The sequence below is a fragment of the Patiria miniata genome, unplaced genomic scaffold, assembly GCF_015706575.1.
Source record: "Patiria miniata isolate m_02_andy unplaced genomic scaffold, ASM1570657v1 HiC_scaffold_20, whole genome shotgun sequence".
NCBI classification, from domain to species: domain Eukaryota; kingdom Metazoa; phylum Echinodermata; class Asteroidea; order Valvatida; family Asterinidae; genus Patiria; species Patiria miniata.
The window spans coordinates 35,618,910-35,642,342 of NW_024037059.1; the positions used below are offsets into that span (position 1 = coordinate 35,618,910).

The following is a 23,433-nucleotide window of genomic DNA, read 5'->3' on the forward strand; positions in this document are numbered from 1 at the left end:
TGTGCGGCTACAAAAACAATAAACTACCAAACAACAAGTTTAAAGATAGTAATGATACTGTACCAAGTTTCCTGTTATTTTATTTTTGTCTGCCGTGCTTTCATTTTTTTGCAGAAAAAGGCCCTTTTCAAATGTATGGTTCCCACAGAAATGTTAAATTGACTTTTCCATGACTTTTCCCGGGCAAAATTTGGGCTTTCAATGACCAATTCTTACGCTGTTTTGGCATCTAGGGAGCCTATTTACAACACACTCGCCGTGTCATCACACTGAGGCAAGGGACACCACTCCCTCTCAGCCTTCCACATAGCTGCCAACATTTCAAAATCCCAATTAGTAATCGACCCGCGCGGTCATTTTCAACTTCTCGTTTTATCAAAAGCTTTACCAACATCGAGTACAGGTACATGGTTTACATGTACACATACATGCGCATACCCTTCTTGTTGTGAATAATAATTTTTAATGTCTGTATTTGTTTGTTGAAGTCAAATAAATAATAACATCAATAACATGTGCGCATATTTTTTGGGAGATGCATGCTATCGATGTTGAGTTTCGAGTTCGTATCATGTTTTTACACACAATTATCTATGGCCACCGTATGCAATAGAAATATCGCGCCAACATACCTTGCAAACGCATGCTGATTTATCTTTTCTGTCCGTTGTGACAAACTCAAACTCTATTACCAATTATTCCAACCATACTCTTATTAAATTCCATGATTAAAATCTCGCACTGATGGGTCTCATCCCGGCAATATGCGACTAAATGCGCTCACGATCGTCACTGAAAAGTACTCATACAGTACACACAACCACACATCCACGAGATGCACACAAATGACACACCATTGAAAAATATTTTTAGTCTGGTCCTCAAGTACTCCACTGCGCACACTGCATTGATGTCTATCAGGTGCTTGACTGCATGCTTATTAGACTTGTCACCAGTCCATCCATTATCGCGACATTTCGCCAGAAGTTTTCGGTCAAAAATGATACTTTACATTTTTTTTTTCGTGAGGTAGGATATGAGAAATTCGTAATGTTTTAGTGGCAAATCGTATTTTCGTAATTTAACAAACAATTCGTAACAATTAGGAAAAAATCGTACTAGTTGGTAGCTATGCTTCCAGTTTGACACTGACCACTGACCACTGACCACCAAGAACATCAGAATGGCGCATTGTTAAACTTGCATTTTGCAACAACTTTAGAGCATATAATGTATATTCATAAATACCTTAGACAGTTTAGCCATTCCTATTGGTCGAGAGCACGTCACGTGGCCGGTCTTAAACGGATAATAAAGACATGGCTAGCTGGTCTTAAACACTTTTCCAGTGTCACATAAAATGTGGACTCCTAAAAATCCAGTGCCTCTTACCGTTTCTTTGGTTGAACGTTCACAATCTTCACGTAGGCATGCGCAACACTACCAGTGACTCAGAATTTTATAGTTCTAAATTCAAAACGCAACGCCCCAGGTGCGTTCTGCACGACATCGCGCAGAACGTGAAAAAGGGTTGTTTACATCTTACTCGCCAGCTGAACACTCCATTATTTTGCTAGAGGGATGTTTCAAAAAGCTGGAGTGAACTTGTTGATCAAAATCGGGATTTTTCAAACGCATTTCTTGATTTTTTTTTACCGAAAAGGTATTTATGAATGGGAATTAATATGTGCTCAGTCGGTATTAATCGCTCTGTTTAAGACTGCTTAGAGTCTGGGTGCTGATAATTACCCTCGCCTCCGGCTCGGGTAATTATCAGCACCCAGACTCTAAGCAGTCTTAAACAGAGTGATTAAAACCTCTCGAGCACACATTTATTCCCTTAGTAAACTACAATGTGATCTGCTATTACATGCGCCCATCCATGCGCATGTTGAAGACTTGAAAAATTACGACTGAACAACAAGCAGTTTCCATGGTGACAATATTAATAAGAACTTGAACAATGTGAGCGCATGCAGTGGTATGGAATGATTCAATTGGTGCATTTTATTCAGGATGAACGATTTTGATAATAAAGCCTTTTGATCAATAATGGGGAACTAATTGCGGACTGGGGAGGTGGTGGGTAGAAAATATAGCATTTAAGTATTGCAGGGGAGAGAATGACACTGCGCTGCATTAGAGCACGGTTACTGAGCAGTGTAATCAATAGAAACAGGTCATGAATGTAGCAAAACTCCTTTTGAAAAAAAAACAATTGCTCATGGAATAAGTGCTAAGCAGATATCTACTAAGTACCAGCCAACAGCAATATGCATCATTGGGTTTTATGGCTGGTAAACCTTGCGTTTACTATTAGCAAACAATAAGCCAGTTTGGTATCTCGATGAAGTAGACCAGGTCAAAAGTAATTCAGGATGAAATGGAAGCGTCTTGTAGTCTTTAAAGTAGATTTCTTTTCTTAAATTTCATTACATGTCGTGCATGTACGTACGTACTTTTTAGGACAAAATAAAAGCAAAGGAGTGGAGTCTAGCATGATTAGTGCGAGTGATATTTTGAGTACTACAAAGCACAAGGTTGACCTTTAGCCAACGAGGCCACAATAATCTACCCCCCCCCCCCAAATTTTACATCAATTTCACATCCATCTCGAAGACTACGATTTTTTTCTCCAGAAGTCTGAAATCCACGAATCCCCGGAGGATAATTCTCATGCCTTCTGCAAAAAAAGGTTGCTCCAAGTTTTTAAGATGATTATCAAAAAAAAAAGGTTGCTCCAAGTTTTTAAGATGACTATCACTCACCTCCTCTTCTTTGTCTTTCATCCGTTGTTGCTCCACCTCAAAGTCTCTCTGCATCTTTATCCTCTGCTGCTCAAGACGTCGCTCCTCCTTCTCCTCTTCCAATCGTATCTTCTCCTTCAAGGCAGCCTCTCGCCTCTTCTTGTCCTCCACCTGAAATAAACCACCAAGCTTTACTGAGATGCAAAATGCTTTTGGTGCCGTGCATTTTTTTAATCATTTAGTCTTCGATTATTTAACTTGGATTTGACGGAATATTGAAACATTGATATTGAGGTAACAAAATTGATTTCATGTACGTACCAATAATTTTTTTTTTAGGTAGCTGACTTAGGCCCCCCAAAAAAGTCTCTGGTTTCTGGTATGCACGCGCGTCGCCATATGCGCACACGTTGCCGTAGCCATGCGCATCGGGAAAATTAGAAAGTTTTTTTTTTCAACGTAAGATGATGTCTCAAAATCGCCAAACTCACTGGTTTGACTGGAATCCTGCTGCTGCACACTTTTAACGTGTTTTTAGATGGGGTTAGAGAGAGAGAGAGAGAGAGACGATCAAGTATAAGCTTTATGTGGCCTATCTGGGTTCCCATATATTTTGCATTTAATATAGTTGGGCACCATTTGCAGTCATCAGCCTACATGTGAAGAAAAAAAAAGTAAGAAAAACAAAAAAACGCCGCGTCGCTGCACCACTTTTGGGGCAAGCTCCATACCAGAAACCGGAGACTTTTTTGGGGGGGGGGGGGCCCTTAGCGTTCTATGGTGAATACAATGTAGTCCATAGCCTAGCCGTAGATAGCAACACTAAATTCAGACAAGGTCGTACAAGTGTCAAAAGTCAAATGGTCTGGTACCTGTTGTTTGAGGTATTCTTTATATTCATCCTTTGGATCTTTGGATGCTGAGGTGACTGGCTGTGGTTCAGTGGCACCAGGCCGTGGAGATCTGTCTGCTACATGTGCAAAAAATGAGAAACCCATAAATATACAAAAGCACACTGCAAAGTTACACAACACTTGAGTAGCTGGGGTGTTAAACCTTAATTCATTGGGAGCAAGTTCAGGGGAGGACTATGTTCAACCCATAGAGCTATATTAAATTACTAGAGCGCTCACTCTTCATTCTTGCGTGCGGAGATGCTTTGAAGCCGTTCTGGGCGCAGACATTTTGAATTCATGTGCGTGTTTGTAGAACATAATGAAATTAGATGGATTGAAGTTTGAAAGTGTACTCTACATGTAAATGCAACGCGCAAGTAGAATGTACGCACAGAACTTAAGCGCGTCACGACGGTTTTCAACAAAGTCACGGTAATCATCTGCAGCGGACACGCGCACGCATTGCGCTGTTTGCGTAGAACAAAATAAAACTTTCATTTGCTGATCGTGCGTTGCGGTTTTTGGCGTATCAGCTTCGATAACGCACCTGTATAGAATACAAACGCAGATATGCAAATAGACGTACAAAATACGTACAAAATTTCGCGTTCTCCATAGGTTTGTGCACAAACATGGATGCGCCCAGCAGGCATCACTTCGTGCATGAGTTAGCGCTCTAGTAATTTAATATAGCTCTACGGTTCAACCATAGTTTGACTAACTTGAGTCGAATGCAGGATAGTTGGACTATCTAGTTGACAATTCTTAACCGGAGACTGAGGCACTGTTCCATCGCTGGTTAACCAATAGCTGAGTGCATCATTGCATTATATTTGCCTTGTGATGGACTTGTAATTGGCCTGCGATGAAGTTATGATTGCATTGTGATGGACTTGTAATTGGCCTGTGATGACTTATGATTGTTTTGTGATTGTCTTGTGATAGACTTAGGCGAGGCGTCATAAATAAAACCGTTCGCACGCGTGCGCACGCGTTCCTTCCCGTTCTGAACGGCCCCCGTTCCTTCCCGTGCCGAACGGCTTTTAGAACGCGTTCCGTAGATCGTGCTTGGGCAAGCTTCACTGAGGGGGTATTGTTATGTTAATCAACCGTTCCTTTGCATGCGAGAACGGGAGCAGCACAACAAAGATGCGAAGAACAGAAATGAAAACAGACGAAGAAGATAAAGTCGTTTTAAAATAAAAATTGAGAAAACCAGACATACTACACTAGATCGTATCCAACCCAAAAAATAATTGAGACGTTTAACACTTATTTTATGTAAAACGAAGTGCGAGTATTCTTTCTTTTTTTGGGTACAAGCACGGAAATGTAAATTAGCAGGTACGGTACTGCATATAATGTTCACAAAAACAAGTTTAAACATTGTAAGAAGTTTGCTAACTGATGTTATAAACTGGCCTTGTACACACGATCAGCGAATTATAAATCGAATATTCAAGGTTTTTACATACTGATAGTAAAGTTTGCAAAGGACTGCTTTCCCCGTTCAAGGTGCCCGTATTTTTATACGTCCCCCCTGTACTGTACGGGCTAGCCTGTAGCGACGAGAACGGGATGCCGTGAGCACGCGTGCAAACGGGAGGTAGATGTAACAAAAGGCCCCGTTCCTAGCGTGCGCACGCGTTCGAACGGTTAATTTATTTATGACGCCTCGCCTTATGATGCTTTGTGACTGACTTGTGATGGACTTATGATGACTTGCGATGGACTTGTAATGGACTTGATCCTACTTCTGATCATATACCTGTTACAGCAGCAGCAGTAGTGGTGGTGTTTCCTGCCAGTGGTTGATCAGCGTATAGTTGTAGCTGGGTGCTGGCTGGGTCATTCAAGGCTTGCTCGTTGTGTTGGTGCAACTGACGAAGATCGGCTACGACAGAAATATTGACACGTTTGCTTTTGTTCATTTGGCAATTTGAAATGATTTCAGAGCTGATAATCTGATGAAATACAGAACAATCTCGGATGAAAGACAACTGATTGTGATCGACTTGTGATGGCTTGTGGCTCACTTGCGATTCACTTGTGATTGATTGTTGAAACACGTATGCTAGAAATGTGATTGACTCACTCACCACTACTCACCAATTATCTTGCCCTTATTATCTCTCATGGGAGCCCCACTCACCTCGTTTCCATGCAAATGACATTTGGTTGGCAGACTTGTGACTATTGTGATGGACTTGCTATAGACATGTGACTAGCATATGAAAGACATGTGATTGACATGTGGAAACTCGACTACATCTCATGAAGGTTCCTGCTCACCAACTGTCTTGCCCTTATTATTTCTCATAGGAGCCCCACCCCCTCCTTTCCCAATTGATGATATGTGACAAGCATGTGACTGACATGTGATTGACTTGCGATGGACATGTGATTGTCATGTGAGAGCTCGACAACAATTCATGAAGGTTCCTACTCACCAACTATCTTGCCCTTATTATCCCTCATGGGAGCCCCACCCCCACCTTTCCCCCAAGGATTATATTCTGCTGCCTGGGCCTCCAACTTAGCATCGTAGCGCTCCTGTTCTTCTTTCTCGATTCGTTTCTTTCTTTCCTTCTCCTCCATCTGTGACAGATACACACAACAACAAAAACCTAGTCATGCTAGTGGTATAGAAAAAGACAACTTGGAAATAAAATTGCCGCAGAGGTCCTTTCCTCACCTTCCATCTCTGTGACCTAGTTTATGGAATATCCTCTTGCATCTCAAGAGTCTATGACATGCAAGCAGATTGGGCAATTAATTATGCAAAACAACATTGCGTCTTGATCTGAGATTCGGATCTTCTATCAGGTCTTCTGTAATCCATTATTGTATTACACAAACATGGCATCCAAATTGCCCAATCCACAGTTAGTCCACATTGCTGATCAAAATGACGTCACAGTTTCTAAAGACCACTTTGATTGGCTGGCGCGCGGGATCGCATAAAATTTGCATACTACGACATATCAGACGTTCATACCATGGCTCTGGCTGCAGCTGTTTAAGACCGCAGTTAGCCAATGTGCACAAATGCCATCCGAAAACTTTCTCATATAAATGCATACATTCCATACCGGATGTGATTTCTTTTTCATTGTGGACCATGTGGACAAATTTTGGGCGTCGAATAATATGCATTTCAAAATGAATTCGAAACGGAGCCTGAGCAACTGACGGGATTTACAAAACAGAAAAGTTTACAGATTTTCCTACATTATTACGCTTTTCAACGAATAACACATTTATGAATGAGAATAAAAGAGTGATGACTCAGTCTTGACGGCCGTTTAAAACCCTGCAGGGTCGTGGTCGTGATGACTTGGCAGGTCACAGGTCACGCAAAATCTATTCAATCAGAGCGTGAATTAATCAGCCCTTCCCAGGGTCCTGTTTGCAGGGTGGGGGTACGAGCGAAGTGGACAGTGGTAAGATTTTACCCATTCCAATTTTACCATTGACTTGGTAAAATTTCACACAAAAATAGTCCAATGTGAACGCGGCTAAAGACACACCTCACTCCAGCCTGGCCCCACAAGCAAAAAGGCAGTCTTTTAACATTTTGAGACATACCTGTTGTTTAAGAATAGCCTGGTAGGATTTGGGGTCGTTCAAGCTTCTTGGGCTCAAAGTGGTGTCCCCGACAAAATTCTTGATGGAGCTCTCGCCGCGTATCTGAGCAGTCCTGGAAAGAACACAACACAAATCAATATTCAGGATATAATATACATGTACAGTAAGTGAAGTTGCTACTAAAGGGGGGGGGGGGTGACCATATAGACCTTGTTTGAAAAGGGCCCCCTGTTACCTGTCTAGAGCCCATCGGGTCTTCAGCCCACTCTGGTCCGGTACATAGGCCAGTCTGACCTGAAGTTTTGAGGTCAGTCAGGCGCATTTATTGCCGCTTGGGAAACATCCAGAGCAGAACGAAAGAAGACTTTAAAGACTTATGGCCAGAGATTACCAAATTGTTTAACTACTGCAGTTGGGATTCTATGTTTTGCACTGAGGGATGAAACCGCAAGCATATTCTTCAAGGATAGTTTACATGTGTCAACACTTGCAAACAATAGACCCCGGGATGGGAGAGTTTGTGATAAGCCACCGGACCAGCCTCCTTGCCACGTAGCTTGGCCGGTAAGAAAGGACTTTTTGCAAGTGGGCAAGCTTACAGCGGTCCCTTTTTATACCAGGTCTGAATGGGCGAGGCCTCTAAGGGCCCATTTACACATGCGTGAGTTTGCCGCGTTTCTTTTTTTTAAAATACGAACAAATTAATGAGCATTTTTACATTTTTGTCATGTGACTTATCACGCCATTTTAAAAAAAAAAAGTCAACTTTGAAATTATTTTATCACATGACACAAAATGTTGCATACACATTTCTCCTAGAAGCTGTGCCTGCACTGGTCGGTTGTAAAAGATAGACGAAACAACCATGCAGTATATCGCGTATTTGTGGACAACCGTGCATCTGCGACATTGTCATTGCGACAAAACCGCTTATAAATAAGCCTTAGGAGGAAAACTTAGTCGGACAAGCAGGCAATTCAACTTTCTCAGTGTATGGCAAACACATTTGTGACCTACTGAGGCAAAATGAGGAATGTCCCCCAAAACCTTGTTTTAAGTAATAGACGCCTGAAGTTGGACATAGTAGAAAAATTATTTCAAAATCGATATTGATTGTTTTATATTTTTGAGTAGCCAAGATATCCAAGATTCACACTATGCATTTTTGTTGGGGAAATAATACCCACAAAAAGTGGGAAAAAATTAAGAACGTTTTTCACTGCCGTTGGCGGCGCAATACATGTCTTTTTTTCAAAGCCTTTTTTTTAAAATGTCGTTAGAGAAATTTGGCAGGACACTGTTGAAGTTCCTGCGTCATATCTTTGGATTAAATTAAGCTACAGATATAAACTTGGTATCATTGGAAAGCCAATGATTTGCGCTTTAACATGATGTACATAACGTGAAAAGTCAAAGGTGGGGGTTATTCCTCATTATGCTATGGCAGGTCACATTTATCCTCTTAAGCCAACTCCCTTGTCTTGTCAGAGTTATTATAAATCAAACCAAAATATCAAAAGTTTTTTATTTCATTCTGATGCAATAATTTTCTGCACAAATTTCAGTATCACTGTCCTACTTGACATACTTACAAATGAAACAAGAAAATCTGTTTTGAAATAAGGATCAAACTACAAACTGTTATCATGTCATAAAATGGTAGGCATTTAAGTAGGAATCTTTCGTCTACCTTAACATATGTACATGTATAATATCAATTTAATGTATCAAACATGTCAAAAAAGTGCTTGACTATGTTACGAAAATAAAACATTTGTCCTTACTTGGAGGCATTAAGGAGAGAAAGGTTTTCTTGCGGGGCATTATTCACTGGCACACCAGCTTTGGCAGCTCCTGGTAAGGCATCGTAGGATGAGGGGTACATCGTGTTTAGTGACACCGGCGGTTGCATCATACGATAGGCAAAGTCAGCTGTCAACAAAGAAAAAGATAAAGAACACTTCACAATTACAAGAGCAGAAGTATTTGAAATCAGTTAATGGATTTGGAAAGTGGGGAGCCAGTCTCAATCGGTGCCAGTGTTGGAGTCCACATGATGAAGTCTGAGTACAAGACCAATGCATGTTTGCTTTTTAATTGCTTTGGGATCTAAAAACACCACTGAGAAATGGTGGAGGAATGTACATTGGAAGGTTTATATCTGAAGGCATAGGGTTAAATTATACAGGGGGAAAATGTTCTCACGAAAAAAAAATTGGAATAGAAGGGGAATTCAAAGATTTGTTGACCACCACAATAAACCAAACTAAAATATTTAGAAAGATCTAGGTGAAGAAAAAAAAGGAACAAGAAAATGCAGTACTATGGGTATTTGCCTAGTCCAAAAATTTGGGACTCTCAATACTGTGTATGAGAGTCCCAAAACTTGATAGTGAAAACATGCAACACAAGAAAATTGACTGGCACACCTGAAACAACCAGTCCAACACCCCTTTAGTACTGCATCAATCAACTGCATCAGAAGAAACATCTGGTACTAGTCTCTATTTCTACACATTCTCCATAGTCATGCCACCAGGCTATACTGAAGGATCAATCTTTCCAAAAAGTTGTACATGTACCAGTCTAGTCTTTGGCTTTAAATTTAAATCATTTGGCTTCACTCTCAGGTGCAAAATGTTGTAGAAAAGTCTCCTTTGGAAACTGAATTGAGACCTCAAACTTGGCTGGTGAAATACCAAGGACCTGATCTTTGCCTCATGAAACTTTGGGAGAATTTTGTCCGCTAAAGAGTGAGTAAAGTTGGCGTGATTTTGTTTTGCATGTTTTCTACACTCAAGGTCCCAGTCTGTTATTTGCTGTGATTCACTGATACAGCAAACAGCAGAAAAACTTCCTTTGAAAATCTACATTTCAAAATTCAACAAAGTATATACATGTAGAAGAAACAAAATCAAAACACAAACACCGGAAGTGATTTTAGAAGGGAAAAAACAACAATAACAGTGAGTACAGACTATATCCAATAATTGCTTGAAATCGCCCAGAAATTTGCAAAAGCAAAGGCTTTGGAAAAATCAAAACAAATTTAACAAAAACTCGGGTTACAATCTTACCAAGTGAACAATCCATGGCAATTTAAACCACGATGCAAATGAACAAAAACAAGAGATCATTAGAAAAATGAATACATTATTTTTTCATAATTGGCAAACTTTTCTGCAAACCAGCAAGTAAAGTATTGTCAAAGAATATCCAGGAACCTAACAACAATCAACGGGTCAAGCTTGTGTAGTTTTTCCTTCATGTTTCACATCTTATTCTCCTTATACATGTGGGTGAGAAATCTTTATGGTGAGGGTTAAAATCTATCGGACAAAGTTAAAGAAAGACACTGCAAAAATACAAGTTAAAGCATAAGGAAGGCACGAATTAGTATATGCAAAATACATGTACATCACACTAACAAAGACAGACTCCTGCAATAAAAATGGACAACAATTGCACATTGTATTCAACAGTACTTGATTCATCAATCGAGATTATCATGAACTTGCCGATGAACTTGAAGAGTCAACCATTCAAAACATTTTGAAATAGATCTTGAAGCTCCAACCTGAAATTTCTATCTCAGACAACTCTGCAGTTTAGTAATTTAGGGTTTTTAAATTATTTTTTACTTTTTTTAAGTCTCCTTTTCATGAAGGTCCCTAAAGTTTTATCAAAGCATATCCGATTATCTTAGACTTCGAAGAAATGAAGCATCGAAAGAAGTGGTTTGGCTGGGCTGGGCTGGGCTGGGCTGGGTTGGGTTGGGTTGGGCTGGGCTGGGCTGGGCTACGTTGGGCTGGGCTGGGCTGGGCTGGGCTGGGTTGGGTTGGGTTGGGCTGGGTTGGCTGGGCTGGGCTGGGAAGGGCTGGGCTATGCTGGGCTGGCTGGGCTGGGTTGGGTTAGGTTGAGTTGGGTTGGGCTGGGTTGGGTTGGGCTGGGCTGGGTTGGGTTGGGCTGGGCTGGGCTGGGCTGGGCTGGGGCTGGGTTGGGCTAGGCTGGGTTGGGCTGGGTTTGGTGGGTTTGGTGGCAGACTTGTCGGGCAGTGCTTGCAATGGGAAAGTTGAGGGGCCATGAGGGTAAGAATTGTGACAGATCAATTAGATCAATACTGTGCTTCTTCACACAGGGGTGGGATGGGGCGGGGCGGGCAGGGGCAGAGTAGGGCGGGGTTGGGTGGGGTGGGGTGGGGTTAGGTGGGATGAAGTGGTGCCAGATGTACCTCAAAGTACTGGTAGAGGTAAATTAAGTTGAGTCGAGATTGAGGATTTAGGGGAAGGAAAGTCATGGGATGGGCATAAGAGTAAGGACTTGAGAGGGGATTATCTTAATCTAAACCAATCCAATTAATCTTTGTAACATCCACAAGTGCCTACATCTAATCACGGCAGGCAATGCTTAAGTTGGGGTGATACTAGGAAGGTAGGGTTACTCTAGGGGCAGGGACAAGGCAGTAAGACTCTGGGAGGAAGTGGGGATGCAGGATAATTAATTTGGGTTTGGGTTTCTGGTGCTAGAATCATTCTATGGCTACTTCTGTTCTATGTGGCTGTCATGTCTTCACATTCCGGGCCAGTTACACGGAACTGCTATTACGCAGAAATCTTATACAATGTAGTAAGCATGCATCAGTTGAGAACCAGAAACAAGCCTAACACATTGCATGGCAGTTTGGTTTCTTTATTGCTTGTAAAGGGTCCCAAACTTCACTTTTTTGCTTAGCGCAAAATCTACTAAGCAACTATTTTCTGCTGAGCAGTTCCTGTAAACTGGACCCTTGTCAGTTTCAATCATGAGGATGTACCATTATTATGCCTGTCCTCCTTTTCAACGTGCTCCTTAAAAACTGAAAATATAAAACAATTTGAAAACAACAAATTAGTCCTTCAGAATTCTGATGTCAGGATCTGCAAGAAAAACACATCCGTCGTAAGTAACATCTGATGATAAAAATTCTAAAACCAAAAGAGGAAAAAAGTTACTGCAATTAAAAAAAACTTCCTCTAGAAATTAATTACTACAATATATGATGCTTTCAACTAGTCCCAAATTTCCAAAATAAAACAAAGATATCCCCCAAATAATATACATGACGCCATTAATTACTCTCATATGTAGATTTCACGACGGGGACAGCTTCAAACTTGGCTCGGTTTCCAATTGTTTGAGCTGTGGAAGGAAACGGTCAAGACACAAAAATAAAGCAACGTTGTGCAATTAGGGTTTTTTTTAAGTAAAAGTATACTGGTACAACAAGACAAGTATGTAAGTAAAGCCCAGTAAAATACACACAAATCTACATTCAATTGATCCAGAATAACTATTTACTAGAAGTCTTTCAGTGCATATGATCTACACATTGACTTTTTCTAGAGATCCGTATACATGGTATAGGAAAAGCAATTATAGCCCATTCACTGGTGTTATAGAGTACTCCTATACAATAGCACTGCCCGACTCACAAGTGGCAGTGAGTCAGTGTTGCAAATAGGACTATAGGCGTACAGCTATATTGAATTACTAGAGTGCTAACTCGCTGTACAAATGAAGCCTGCCGGGTGCATCCATGTTTGTGCACAAACCTATGGAAAACTTGAATTTTGTATGGCTTTAGTACGGCTATTGCATATCTGCGTTTGTATTTTATACCACTGCGTTATCGAAGCTGATACAACCAAAACCGAAACACACAATTAGTAAATGAGCGTTTCATTTTGCTCTGCGCAAACTTCAAACAAACGCAAACTAATCAGATCTAATCAGATCACTTGTAACAAGTCAAGTGACATGAAAAATCAAATGGCTATTAGGTGGATCTACTACGTGGTTCTCTGGCAGCAGTCAATAGGAGCAAGGGTAACGTAAATTACCAAATCCTACTTATTCGCAAAAATCTAATCTCTAGCCAAATTAAAAGGAAACTGATCTTTAAACATTTGTTAATGATTGCAAAGCTAAAATCATAGTTTGTCTTGAAATGACTCAAATTCATAGCCAAAAAGGGATAATTTTCAATTTTCATGGTAGAAATGTGGACACAAAGTGAGGGTAAATTACATGAGAAGATAGGTTTACTGATGTTGGTCATTGGGTCTTGTTCTTTGCCAAGGTAGCTGCCGTACGCTGTGAGGAAGCCCTTCTGTTCGGGTGCTTCTAAAAAAGAGATGTAAAGGGAATGTGGATCCATCACCACAATATAAGAATTAAGATATTTTTATTTCTGGATTTTGCAGAAAAGGAGCTGTTATTACATTTGGGAGTACTGAGTTCAGTAACGGAAACACAGACTGCCAACTATTATTGAGGTTGTAAAAGTAATTTTATGAGAAAATGGTAATTGAAAATTCCGCTGTTGTATTACAGTGATAATCAGTCAAAAAGGTTCACCTGCAATAAAATTGAATAAAAATAGACCACCCCTTAGCGTAGCCCCACTGAACTGCAAAATTGCAATTTTCGCCTTGTGCTCATTCCGTGATGACAGGTCACATCTTTGCTCAAAAGGTTCCAAAAACCTAAAGACAAACCATGAATATGTGAAAACGGCAAGACGAAAATCTTGTACCAGAACAACGAATAGCTGTTTCTGATGATTAGGCCAAAAAAAAAATTATATTCGGTCTCTGGTCAGACCGGAATTGACGCGGGGACGCGGCTGTTTTTTTTTTTTCAAGCTTGGATTGTACAGACAAGGTGGGGTACTATTTTGCTATTTGGTGTCCTCATGTACATTGGTGTCCTCCATCATTTGCCTTGGTGCTCTCGATCAAATATTTGCCTTGGTGCAATTTTCCATTCCTTGGTGCTCTTTGGTAAAAAAAAATAGAGGGCGCTGTTGGAGCTACCGCGGAACATTTTGGGAAAAAAAAAAAGATTGACACGCATGATTAAAATCGACGCGTGCGCTGACCAGAGACCGACTTTTTTTTTTTGGCCTAATACAAGCTTATTTAAATTCACAGGCCCCAAATTTATTACATAGTATTACAGTGAATGGAATTAGTCATTTTTCCTGACAATTTCTCTTTGTTTTGGTTTTTTTTTTTAGAGGGGAGGGTAAAGTAAATTTCAAATTCAGCAAAGAAGATTTGTGAGTTGGGGAAAACTGTGATGCCATTTGTTTTTGTGATTGATTTGTTCGATTCAGATTGTAAGAAGGAATGTTAGTGTTTACTGGCTCGTAGTTGCTGCTGAATTCCTTGTGGCTGCTTCTTTAGGCTGCTCGAGAATTCTGCAAAAAAATGTTGACAACAAATTGGAAACAAAGAAAAACAATGGAAATCACAAGGAAACAGTAACTATGGCAACCACTCTGCATATTTTTTCCAAACTTTTCAACGAGTGCATTTGAGTAGCTCACCCAGGGGCCAATTTCATAGAGCTGTTAAGCACAAAATTTGCTTAAGCACAAAAAAGTCTTGCTTAATAAATTCAGGTTACCAGCCAAAACTCCATGTGTTTGTTATGCTAAGTAAACAACAGCTAAATACCAGTCACAGGCAATGTACATCACATGGAGTTTTGGACGGTAACCAGTTTTACTAAGCAATGTTTTTTTGAGCTTAAGTAAATTTTGTGCAGCTCTGTGAAATTGGGCCCAGATCGACTCGGGTAAACAGGTTAAAGGCAGACAGGTTAGCCACGACAGCCATGAACACTCGACCGCGGGCTATCACAGTCCTCAATACTGATCACTCTTGGTTTAAATTGACTACTCAACATAGCATGATGAGGTGACTTCTGCTTTTCAGGAAAAAGAATGTTAATATACTACGTGCTTCTACAACTGTGCAGCACTTCAACATCCAGACCTAATTAAAACATGAAGTGATTACTGTGTGATGGGATTAATAGTTTTCTAACGGTGCAGCTGCTGTTCTAACATTTTGTCTTATATCCAAGCACAGCATTCTTTCATACAGGAGTAAAGAAAATGAAACCCAAATGGCAGGACCAATTTTTTGAATGAAGTTTTGCCTGTAGCACATTCAAAATCTAGGATGTGAAAGCCCGGTCACTATAAAGCTTTCTTTTAGTACAAGAATCATTTGAAACACTCATGCACTTTTCAAGTTACAGAAAGTTGAACACAAACACCGTTTTAAAGTTCTATCCACGGATCACAAAAAAAGTAAGTTTTCTTCCCAGCAAAACGAAAACAATTCTCAAAGGGATGCATGTGAATTGTTTTCTTTTTTGTGATCCGTGAACAGAACTTTAAAACAGTGTTTGTGTTCAAAAATCCGTAACTTGAAAAGTACATGAGTGATTTGAATGATTCTGTACTAAAAGAAAGCTCATTGATTGGGCTTTCATATCCTAGATTTTGAAAGTGCTACAAGCAAAACTTCATTCAAAAAATGTTCCTGCCATTTGGATTTCGTTTTTTTTACTCACCCTGTAGAGCGAGATTGGGAATAGTTTTTAATTTTGGTAACGACTTCAAGCAAATTATCCAAGATGCCTGAAATTGAATCTCTTCGTGTTAAGTTTTCTTTTATTTTCTGTGAACCTATTGCTTTTATAGATGAAATCCGGGCACTTGATCACTGTGCACTCACGAGGCCCCCTTTAATGGAGAAACCATTGTACAAAGCAACTGCCCCGTGATGGATTATCTGAACAGCAGCTAGCACAATGCTTTCGCCATTGAAGAGGGCCTTCGTGACAGATTTGAAAGCGTGCCCCGATTGGTCTATAGACAGGATTGCATTCCGAAAGTTGCAGGTTCAAATCTCGCTTTCAATTTTTTATCCCTGCAAAATTTGATTAGAAAGTAAACAGCAAGATAATCTTTTTATACTAAAACAGCAGCTGAACTTTTCAAGACATGTCAGACGTTTGTATTATTTCAGTTGAAATTGTTTACGGTTGTAGGTTTGTTGAAACTGCCTGGTGGCTTGGGTGAGTTGATCATAGCCGCGATGCGGTAACTCCGAGGGATCTGGAACTAAAACACAGGGAATTTCAAATGGAATGAATTTTCGCAGGTTCACTCAAAACCAATACCCACTAATTTGCCAAGCTTGCTCTTACAGTACATACATTTCCTAAGGCAGAATCTTTCAAAAACAGTTTTGTCTCTTTTGGACATAAGTTAAAAAGGAATATGTCAAAGAATAAAATCTTTTACAACAATTGATTGTTTGAGACCCGAAGAGGAAAAATATCATCTCAAAGAAGGAATGGTAAACCCCGACTAAGTGCTGATAATAAAGATGCTCTATCTAAAGACTTGTAAAATAAAAAGTAAGGTACTTTTGCTAGCTATAATCGTGTAGTTGGTTGACAACTGAAATGTTCAATAAGCAAATGATTGAATAATTACGTGTAAAGCTGACTTTTCCTTTAGCTTGTTGTGGGCCAGCTCCACCACTTATCACACCAGTAATTGTGGGTGCTAAGCAAGGAGAAACAAGCAGTACAGTTGCGGAGGGAAAAAAGGGAAGAAAAAAGCAAATAAAGTAGAGGTTATCAAAATTGATAAAGGCAATGTACTTTATGACACAATAGTTAACAATAATATTCAAGGACAATTCAATATTGTAGGAAATGGGGCAAAAATAGACAATGGTCAGTAGAAGTTTATGTTTTTAAGGACTGGATTGTACAAAAAGTAAAGTCTGTCACGAGCCAATGTGGACCATCAGGCCAGCGTTTATCTCCGGTTTCCTTGGCATGAGTGGACTGAGAATATTTCTATTCCCCCTTGATGGGATGCCAGTCCATCGCAGGTTACTCCCCAGCTAATGTCGGTACCCATTTATACTCCTGGGTGGAGAGAGGCAAGTGGGGGTGAAGTGGCTTGCCCAAGAACACAACATATGACCAGCAGCTGGATTCGAACCCCTGACACTCTGATTATTAGTCATGAACCCTAACCACTTGGCCACACTCCCCCTCTAAAAAAGGTGAAGGAAATCGTACGTGTGTAACATCATGGCTAATCTGCGGGACTAGACACAGCAAATTTAAGCAAAGACAGAGTTTGCGAGAACAAACCTTGCAGCTACACAACTTGAAACAAAAACCTGAACCTTCACCTCAAAAGTACATCTGTGACAAACATTCCAAAACTCTCCAAAATCCACCATTGTGTAAAAATCTAATAACACTGTCTCCATACTTCAAACTTTTTAAGTCGTACCAAGCCTGAGTGTATTAAATCAGGCATGAAAATGAATTTCAATGAAAAAAAAACAACAGAAAAGTTGTGCCAAAACAGGAAAAAGGATGTGAAATCAGGCAAAAAAGCCCCCATAACAGGCTCAAAATAAATGAAAGCACGGAAATTTGGGGAATATAACAAAAAGGAATTCCTGTTTAAAACAGGAAGACTCTCATGCCTGTAGAATTAGTAGTAACTGGGCTATTCATTCCTGTAAATTGCGAGGCATAAAATGTTAGGTGTTCTGGTAAACTGAGACGGAACTGGGCACAAACCGTAGTGGAGAAAAATGCAAAAATAACAAAGGAAGTGAATTGTTTTCAATTTTCGGATTTATTGATATTTGTAATCTTTGAAATGTCTGCTAGGCATTTAAAAAAAATAAAATAAAAAAGTGGAATAAAATAGTTTTTTAGAAACACAGTTGCAATCTATCATTCTCACCAATACAAAACTCCAAACTTTATAGGCCTTTTTCTCAGTATTCAACTTTTTTGGCTTGTCAAACAGCCATAACTTGTAAACTGAATGTGCGATCGAAGTGCAATAAAAAGATACTGTACGGATTATGTCATTCTCTTTCCTAATACCCACAAACCCTCATTTTGTCCTTTGCCCAGTTCTGTCTCATTTTGCCAGAACGCCTCAAAAATATTCCAACAAGAAACTGGGAGGAGTAAGGGATTAGTGAAATGATAAACTTTTAAAGAGAAATTGTGAGGTACGTTTGAGGACTGTCTTGGGCTGATTGTGTTGTCTTGGCGTCCGTCGTCCTGTGATGGTATTCTGTACTGGGGGAGGGTTTTCAAGCTCCTCATTGGCTGAAAGATAAGGATATCAAGTTCCTGATTGGCTAAAGGAAATGAAAAAGGTGTGGCTTACAATGAGATTTACTTCAAGATGGATGTATGGATGAAGTGGATGCTTGAAATGAGAAAAGTAAGTCACTTTTTATGTCCACATTTTAAAATTATTATTAAGTTTCATTTTCATGTATTTATATTTTAATTAAATTTACAATATGTTTATATCGAGTGCAACATTATATGAATTCTACCAAACACTTGTCACATACTGTTCTGTGTTTAAAAATTGTTTTCAAAGTTAGATTACTTTGGAGAAGTTTTTATTGTTGCCATAGATTTTTGCATCAACTTTTACTGGCGTCTTTGAGATATGGTGGACACAAAAGACAGGTGCTATCTTAGGCCCAAAAAAAAAAATACTCGGTCTCTGGTCAGTGTGCCCGTTGATTTTAATCATGTGCATCAATCTTTTTTGTCCCCAAATTTTCCACGGTAGCTACAGCAGCGATCTCTATTGCTGCACCAACTCAAATTGTTGCACCAAGGAACACCAAGGAAAGGGGAAATTGCACCAAGGCAGATGATGGAGGACACCAATGTATATGAGGACACAAAACAGCAAAATAGTACCCAGCTTGTCTGTACAATCAAAGCTTGAAAAAACAAAAAACAAACGCGTCGCCGCATCAATTCCGTAACTTTGGTCTGACCAGAGACCAACTATTTTTTTTTTTGCCTTATTTGGGTAAACACTTTTCAACCACTCAAACTTACCTACATGTACATGTACAAGAAATAGCACCCTCTATTGTGTCCGCCATACTACAATAAGGATAACTGTTGCAGAGTGCAAAGATCAATCCATTGAGCCCTGCATGCTCCGTGGTGTTTTGACCGATAACAGCTGTGATTTATGTCCAACATGCATGCCCAAAAAGTCTGACATGCGTGCGCGCACTTACAATTTGCGCAGCTGGAATACGCAATGTTGTTCTCTATGTGCACAGTAATAGTAAAGTCTGTCACAAGCCAATATGGCCCATCAGGCCGGTTTCCATTTTATCTCCGGTTTCCATGGCATGAAATTACAGAGACTATTTCTATTCCCCCTGTATGGGATGCCAGTCCATCACAACTTACTTCCTAGCTAATGACAATACCGGTTAAAAACCCCTAGGTGGAGAGAGGCAAGTTGTGATAAAGTGGCTTGCCTGAGGACACAATATAATAATAATAATAATAATAATAATGAAAATTATTATAGCGCCGGTATCCGCCGCTAGCGGCGCTCATGGCGCTGCACTGCACAACAACCAGAAAACAATAAGAATAAAGAAGCACCTGGTTGACTCGACCCTGATCCACCCGTCAAGATGCATCGTCACGCTAACAAGACAGCATCGTCAAGCAAACAGGTAGAAACCAAAGTCAACCAAATGCTTCCCTATGCAGGTAGGATTTTAAACTGTTCTTGAATGTGCCAAGTGAATTTGAAAGTCTAACAGTTTCAGGTAGGGAATTCCAATATATTGCCAGCAGCTGGATTCAAACGCTGACCCTCTGATCAAGAGTCACATACATGTACCCTAACCACTAGGCTGGGAAGAGCATTATGGATCAAACTATTGAGTATAAAGGGACTCATTCAAAGTGTAATGTTTGTTTACTTGCAAACGGTGATGACAATTGAGAAGCATTCTGGGTCTGTCGTCTTCCTTGCCGTGGAGTGAGGGGCTGCTGTACTGCTTGGGTCATGAAGGAAAAATATGTATGAAAGGACGAAAAGACGTATTATCTGTGCTTTTCAAAAAATTGGAATTCTCTTTATCCTAATGGATTGTTAAACTCTTTCTGTATTAAAAAAAACCTTATCTTTATGTGTGATGCGATCAAGCTAAATGAGTCGTTTGTCGACCCTGGTCAATATTTTTTTTTTTTCCAGATTTGAAAACAGCACAGTCGGATTATGGAAAACAGCAAATTATGGAAGTCGGAATACCTAGAGATGTGATGAAGTGATGTGATAAAGTGGCCCTATTTTGGCCTGAATCTCCAAACGAAAGTTCCCGACAAACGACTCATTTAGCTTGATCGCATCCCATTTGTGATTTGTCAAGCTATATGAGTCGTTTGTCGGGAATTTTCATTTGGAGATTCAGGCCAAAATAAGGCCACTTCATCACATCACTTCATCACATTTCTTCATGTTCGGACTAAATTCCATAATTTTTAAACTGAAGATGGTACCAGCATGTTGTTTTCACAGCAGTAATGCTGAGATTGTGCTCTTCTCAAATCTGCAATAAAAAAAATTGACCAGGGTCGACAAACGACTCATTTAGCTTGAGCGCATCACATATGTAGTATGTGACGTTTGTTAAAATTTTGCAATTAATGAATTCATTGCAATGTTCAAATATTCTTTTATAAGTCATGTTAGTACTAGTGGAAACTGTATTCAACATCAATCAGATGTGAAAACTATAAAAACTTCAACAAAAGTTACAAGTGTTAAAAGCAACTCAAGAATTTTTAATGTAAGCTTTGTGTAAGAAAGAAAGTGTCGATGAAGAAACACCAACAATACTTTTTCCTCTCATTAAAATTCGCGTGCAGGATCTAATTACATGAATAAACACAAACAACAGAAGTAAAGCCTAAATTTGCCTGGCAGAGTCGATGCATCATTATTTACTGATTTCATATTTTAACATGGAACAATGACAGACAATTTTACAAGAAACACTAAAAGAAAAGTTATAATTCTGGGGTATGACAAGACAGGAGTACAATTAAAAACTTTTAGAAACAAACGCAGGTAAATATAATTAAAAGGTACAATAAGAATCATCTGCTTTTTATGCATTTTTTTTTTCAGTTGAAGTATATGCTACAAACTTTCTGTTGGGTTAGAAGTAAACAACCAGGTTTTTTCATCTTAACTCAGGAACAGCGCGACACTAGGTTAGTCTCAACCACAACTTTGAAATAGGATGAGAAAACAATCCAAAAACATACAAATGTTAGCGATTTTAGGCTGTAGTGTTCCTTTAAACTGCAAGAGTTGATTCTGCAGTGCATCACAATCAACCTCGTCCCCAGTGCTTACTTTATTTCCAACCTCATTTCCAATAGTAAACCCTGGATAGGAAACTTTCTTCCTGTATCCTGATTCGATACCGCAATTGGCTAGAACATGTAGAAATGGATTTATATCATGTACTTGGTGTTGTTATTCACAACGTGTAGTACGTGTTTTTGCGATCATTTGTCCACGCCTTCTCGAAAATATTCATTTCCTTTCCACTTTGTTAATATTAATATCAAATGTGATATTGCATGTTGTCTCGTTAAGATCGCAACAGTTTAATTAAAATAAAATCGTGTTTTCGTAGCTGACGCCATGCTCGCGTTGCGACGAATTGATTCTGTTTTCACCCCAGACACCGCATACAAAAATAAACGCAAATGTAACGCACAGGCAGGCACCAGACTATTGCTCATTTGCATACGTGTGCAAAAATTTAGCACGTGCAAATGATCCAATACCAGGGTGACAGAGCAGGTTGTGGTGGGCGCGTACTGCTCAACACCCTGGGGATGAGGTTGCATCACAATATATTAACAGGACTGAACAGCACATGTGCTAATACAACAAACAGAGAGTGATATTCCAAAACTAGGCAACAGATGGGTTATTGTGGGGACGTGGGAAGGGGCACCTTGATGTCCATCATATCGTGTCAAGACACCTGCCGGCTGCTGGCGAGGGGTTTGTGGCTGTCTGGGGACCCCCTGGTTCACCAGGTTGGCTATAAATAGAATATGACATCATATGTAACATACATTTATGGACTACAAAATCACAACAACAACAAAATTTCACCCCAATAAATTACTGCTGCCGTGGCATTACTGCTGCCGTGTCTTCATTATTAAACTGCAGAAATAGTAGGCCTAGGGGAAATAGTCCATGCAATGAAATACTTCATTTCTGTGCTTCAAATACATTTAAGTTTATACATGTATGCATGACAAAAATTAAAACACACACAAAAATGGTCTGAAAGGATAATTCTCCCCCCCCCCCCTTTCAAAGAATATATTTTATAATCTAATGGAGCCAGACTCTGTTTATTAAAGTGTTTCAGGAAAATTAAGGAACTTTGCTTTTAAACTATACTTTTTAAAATTGAATTTGTTTCCCAAAATCGTTTTATGTATGACTCATTCATTGAGTTTTCAATTCTTTCTTACCCTCTGCAATTTCTACATCAGTCATGAAGGCTAAACAAAAAAAAGAGAGGAATTTCTGTAAATTGCAAATGAATGCCTAACAATATCGAATGTGACTTCACATGGAACAATGTACTGACCATGCTGACTGTGGGTCTAATTCCTTGGGGTTTTTTTCCTCCAAAAACACAATACACACTTTTCTTCAGTGAAGAAACGTGTATATCATATTACGCCAAGTAAAAAAAATTGACAAGTTTCTCATCCCAAACCGGTTCGTTTTTACAAGCCACCTCTTCTTTCTTTTTTTCTTCTTTTTTTTTTCTAATTTGCACATTTATTGTCACTATTTTGTCTTTTTATTTGCTTCCAACAGCATTGTAGCTATATTAAAGTGTTATGGCTCCTTTGGACACAACTTTGTGTCAGCAAAATAGTCGAGAAAATTTAAGAATCCATCCGCCATCTTGGAAAATCTGCCATCTTGGTGGAAAAAAAACTGGAAAAAAAGCGCCCGCCTCCTTCATTTTTTTCAAAAAGGCCGGATGAGAAACCACTTAATTTTTTGTTTTACTCCGCCTTAGGCAAGCCTAGTTAAGCTGGTCCCAGAATGCACAAAATTCTATTCAATTGATTCAGCCTGGCTAATTCACTGGAAGTCTTTTCATGCATCTGGTCTACAAACTGGGCTGGATTCAGCCCATTCATTGGGATTACAGGGTAATCCTATACAATAGCACTGCCCGACTCACAATGACAGTGAATTGGGGAGTCAGCCAGTCAGTCAGTGAGAAAGGTAGAAGACACTTGGCCTTTATGGACCAGCTGTGCTTGCACAGTGTCAACAAATACGGTAAATATGGGGGAAAAAAAGTAGATTGGTGTGATGTGCATGTATATTGTGCTAAGATCTTATAGCGCCGAAGGCGCAAGAAATCGTCGGAATTTGCGAAATCGTCATGGACGCCATTCGAGTAAGCAAA

General features: G+C 39.7%; 1 protein-coding gene across 20 annotated transcripts in view; it reads right to left on the bottom strand.

Annotated features, from left to right (window-relative positions):
• LOC119728857 (centrosome and spindle pole associated protein 1-like) overlaps positions 1-23,433 on the bottom strand; it is an 82,901-nt gene that overhangs the window by 33,660 nt on the left and 25,808 nt on the right. For 16 of the 20 annotated variants that reach the window (XM_038201269.1, XM_038201273.1, XM_038201277.1 and 13 more), the window contains 12 exons: positions 22,472-22,501; positions 21,937-22,026; positions 19,882-19,956; positions 18,134-18,229; positions 16,569-16,640; positions 16,110-16,190; positions 9,016-9,085; positions 7,232-7,343; positions 6,094-6,241; positions 5,412-5,537; positions 3,620-3,717; positions 2,769-2,918 (listed from right to left, as the gene is read on the bottom strand). In XM_038201269.1, the coding sequence (XP_038057197.1) occupies positions 2,769-2,918; positions 3,620-3,717; positions 5,412-5,537; positions 6,094-6,241; positions 7,232-7,343; positions 9,016-9,085; positions 16,110-16,190; positions 16,569-16,640; positions 18,134-18,229; positions 19,882-19,956; positions 21,937-22,026; positions 22,472-22,501 (1,148 nt within the window). Of the gene's footprint in view, positions 1-2,768; positions 2,919-3,619; positions 3,718-5,411; positions 5,538-6,093; positions 6,242-7,231; positions 7,344-9,015; positions 9,164-16,109; positions 16,191-16,568; positions 16,641-18,133; positions 18,230-19,881; positions 19,957-21,936; positions 22,027-22,471; positions 22,502-23,433 lie in introns of all 20 variants that reach the window. The other 4 variants (XM_038201268.1, XM_038201280.1, XM_038201283.1 and 1 more) reach the window with 4 other exon arrangements.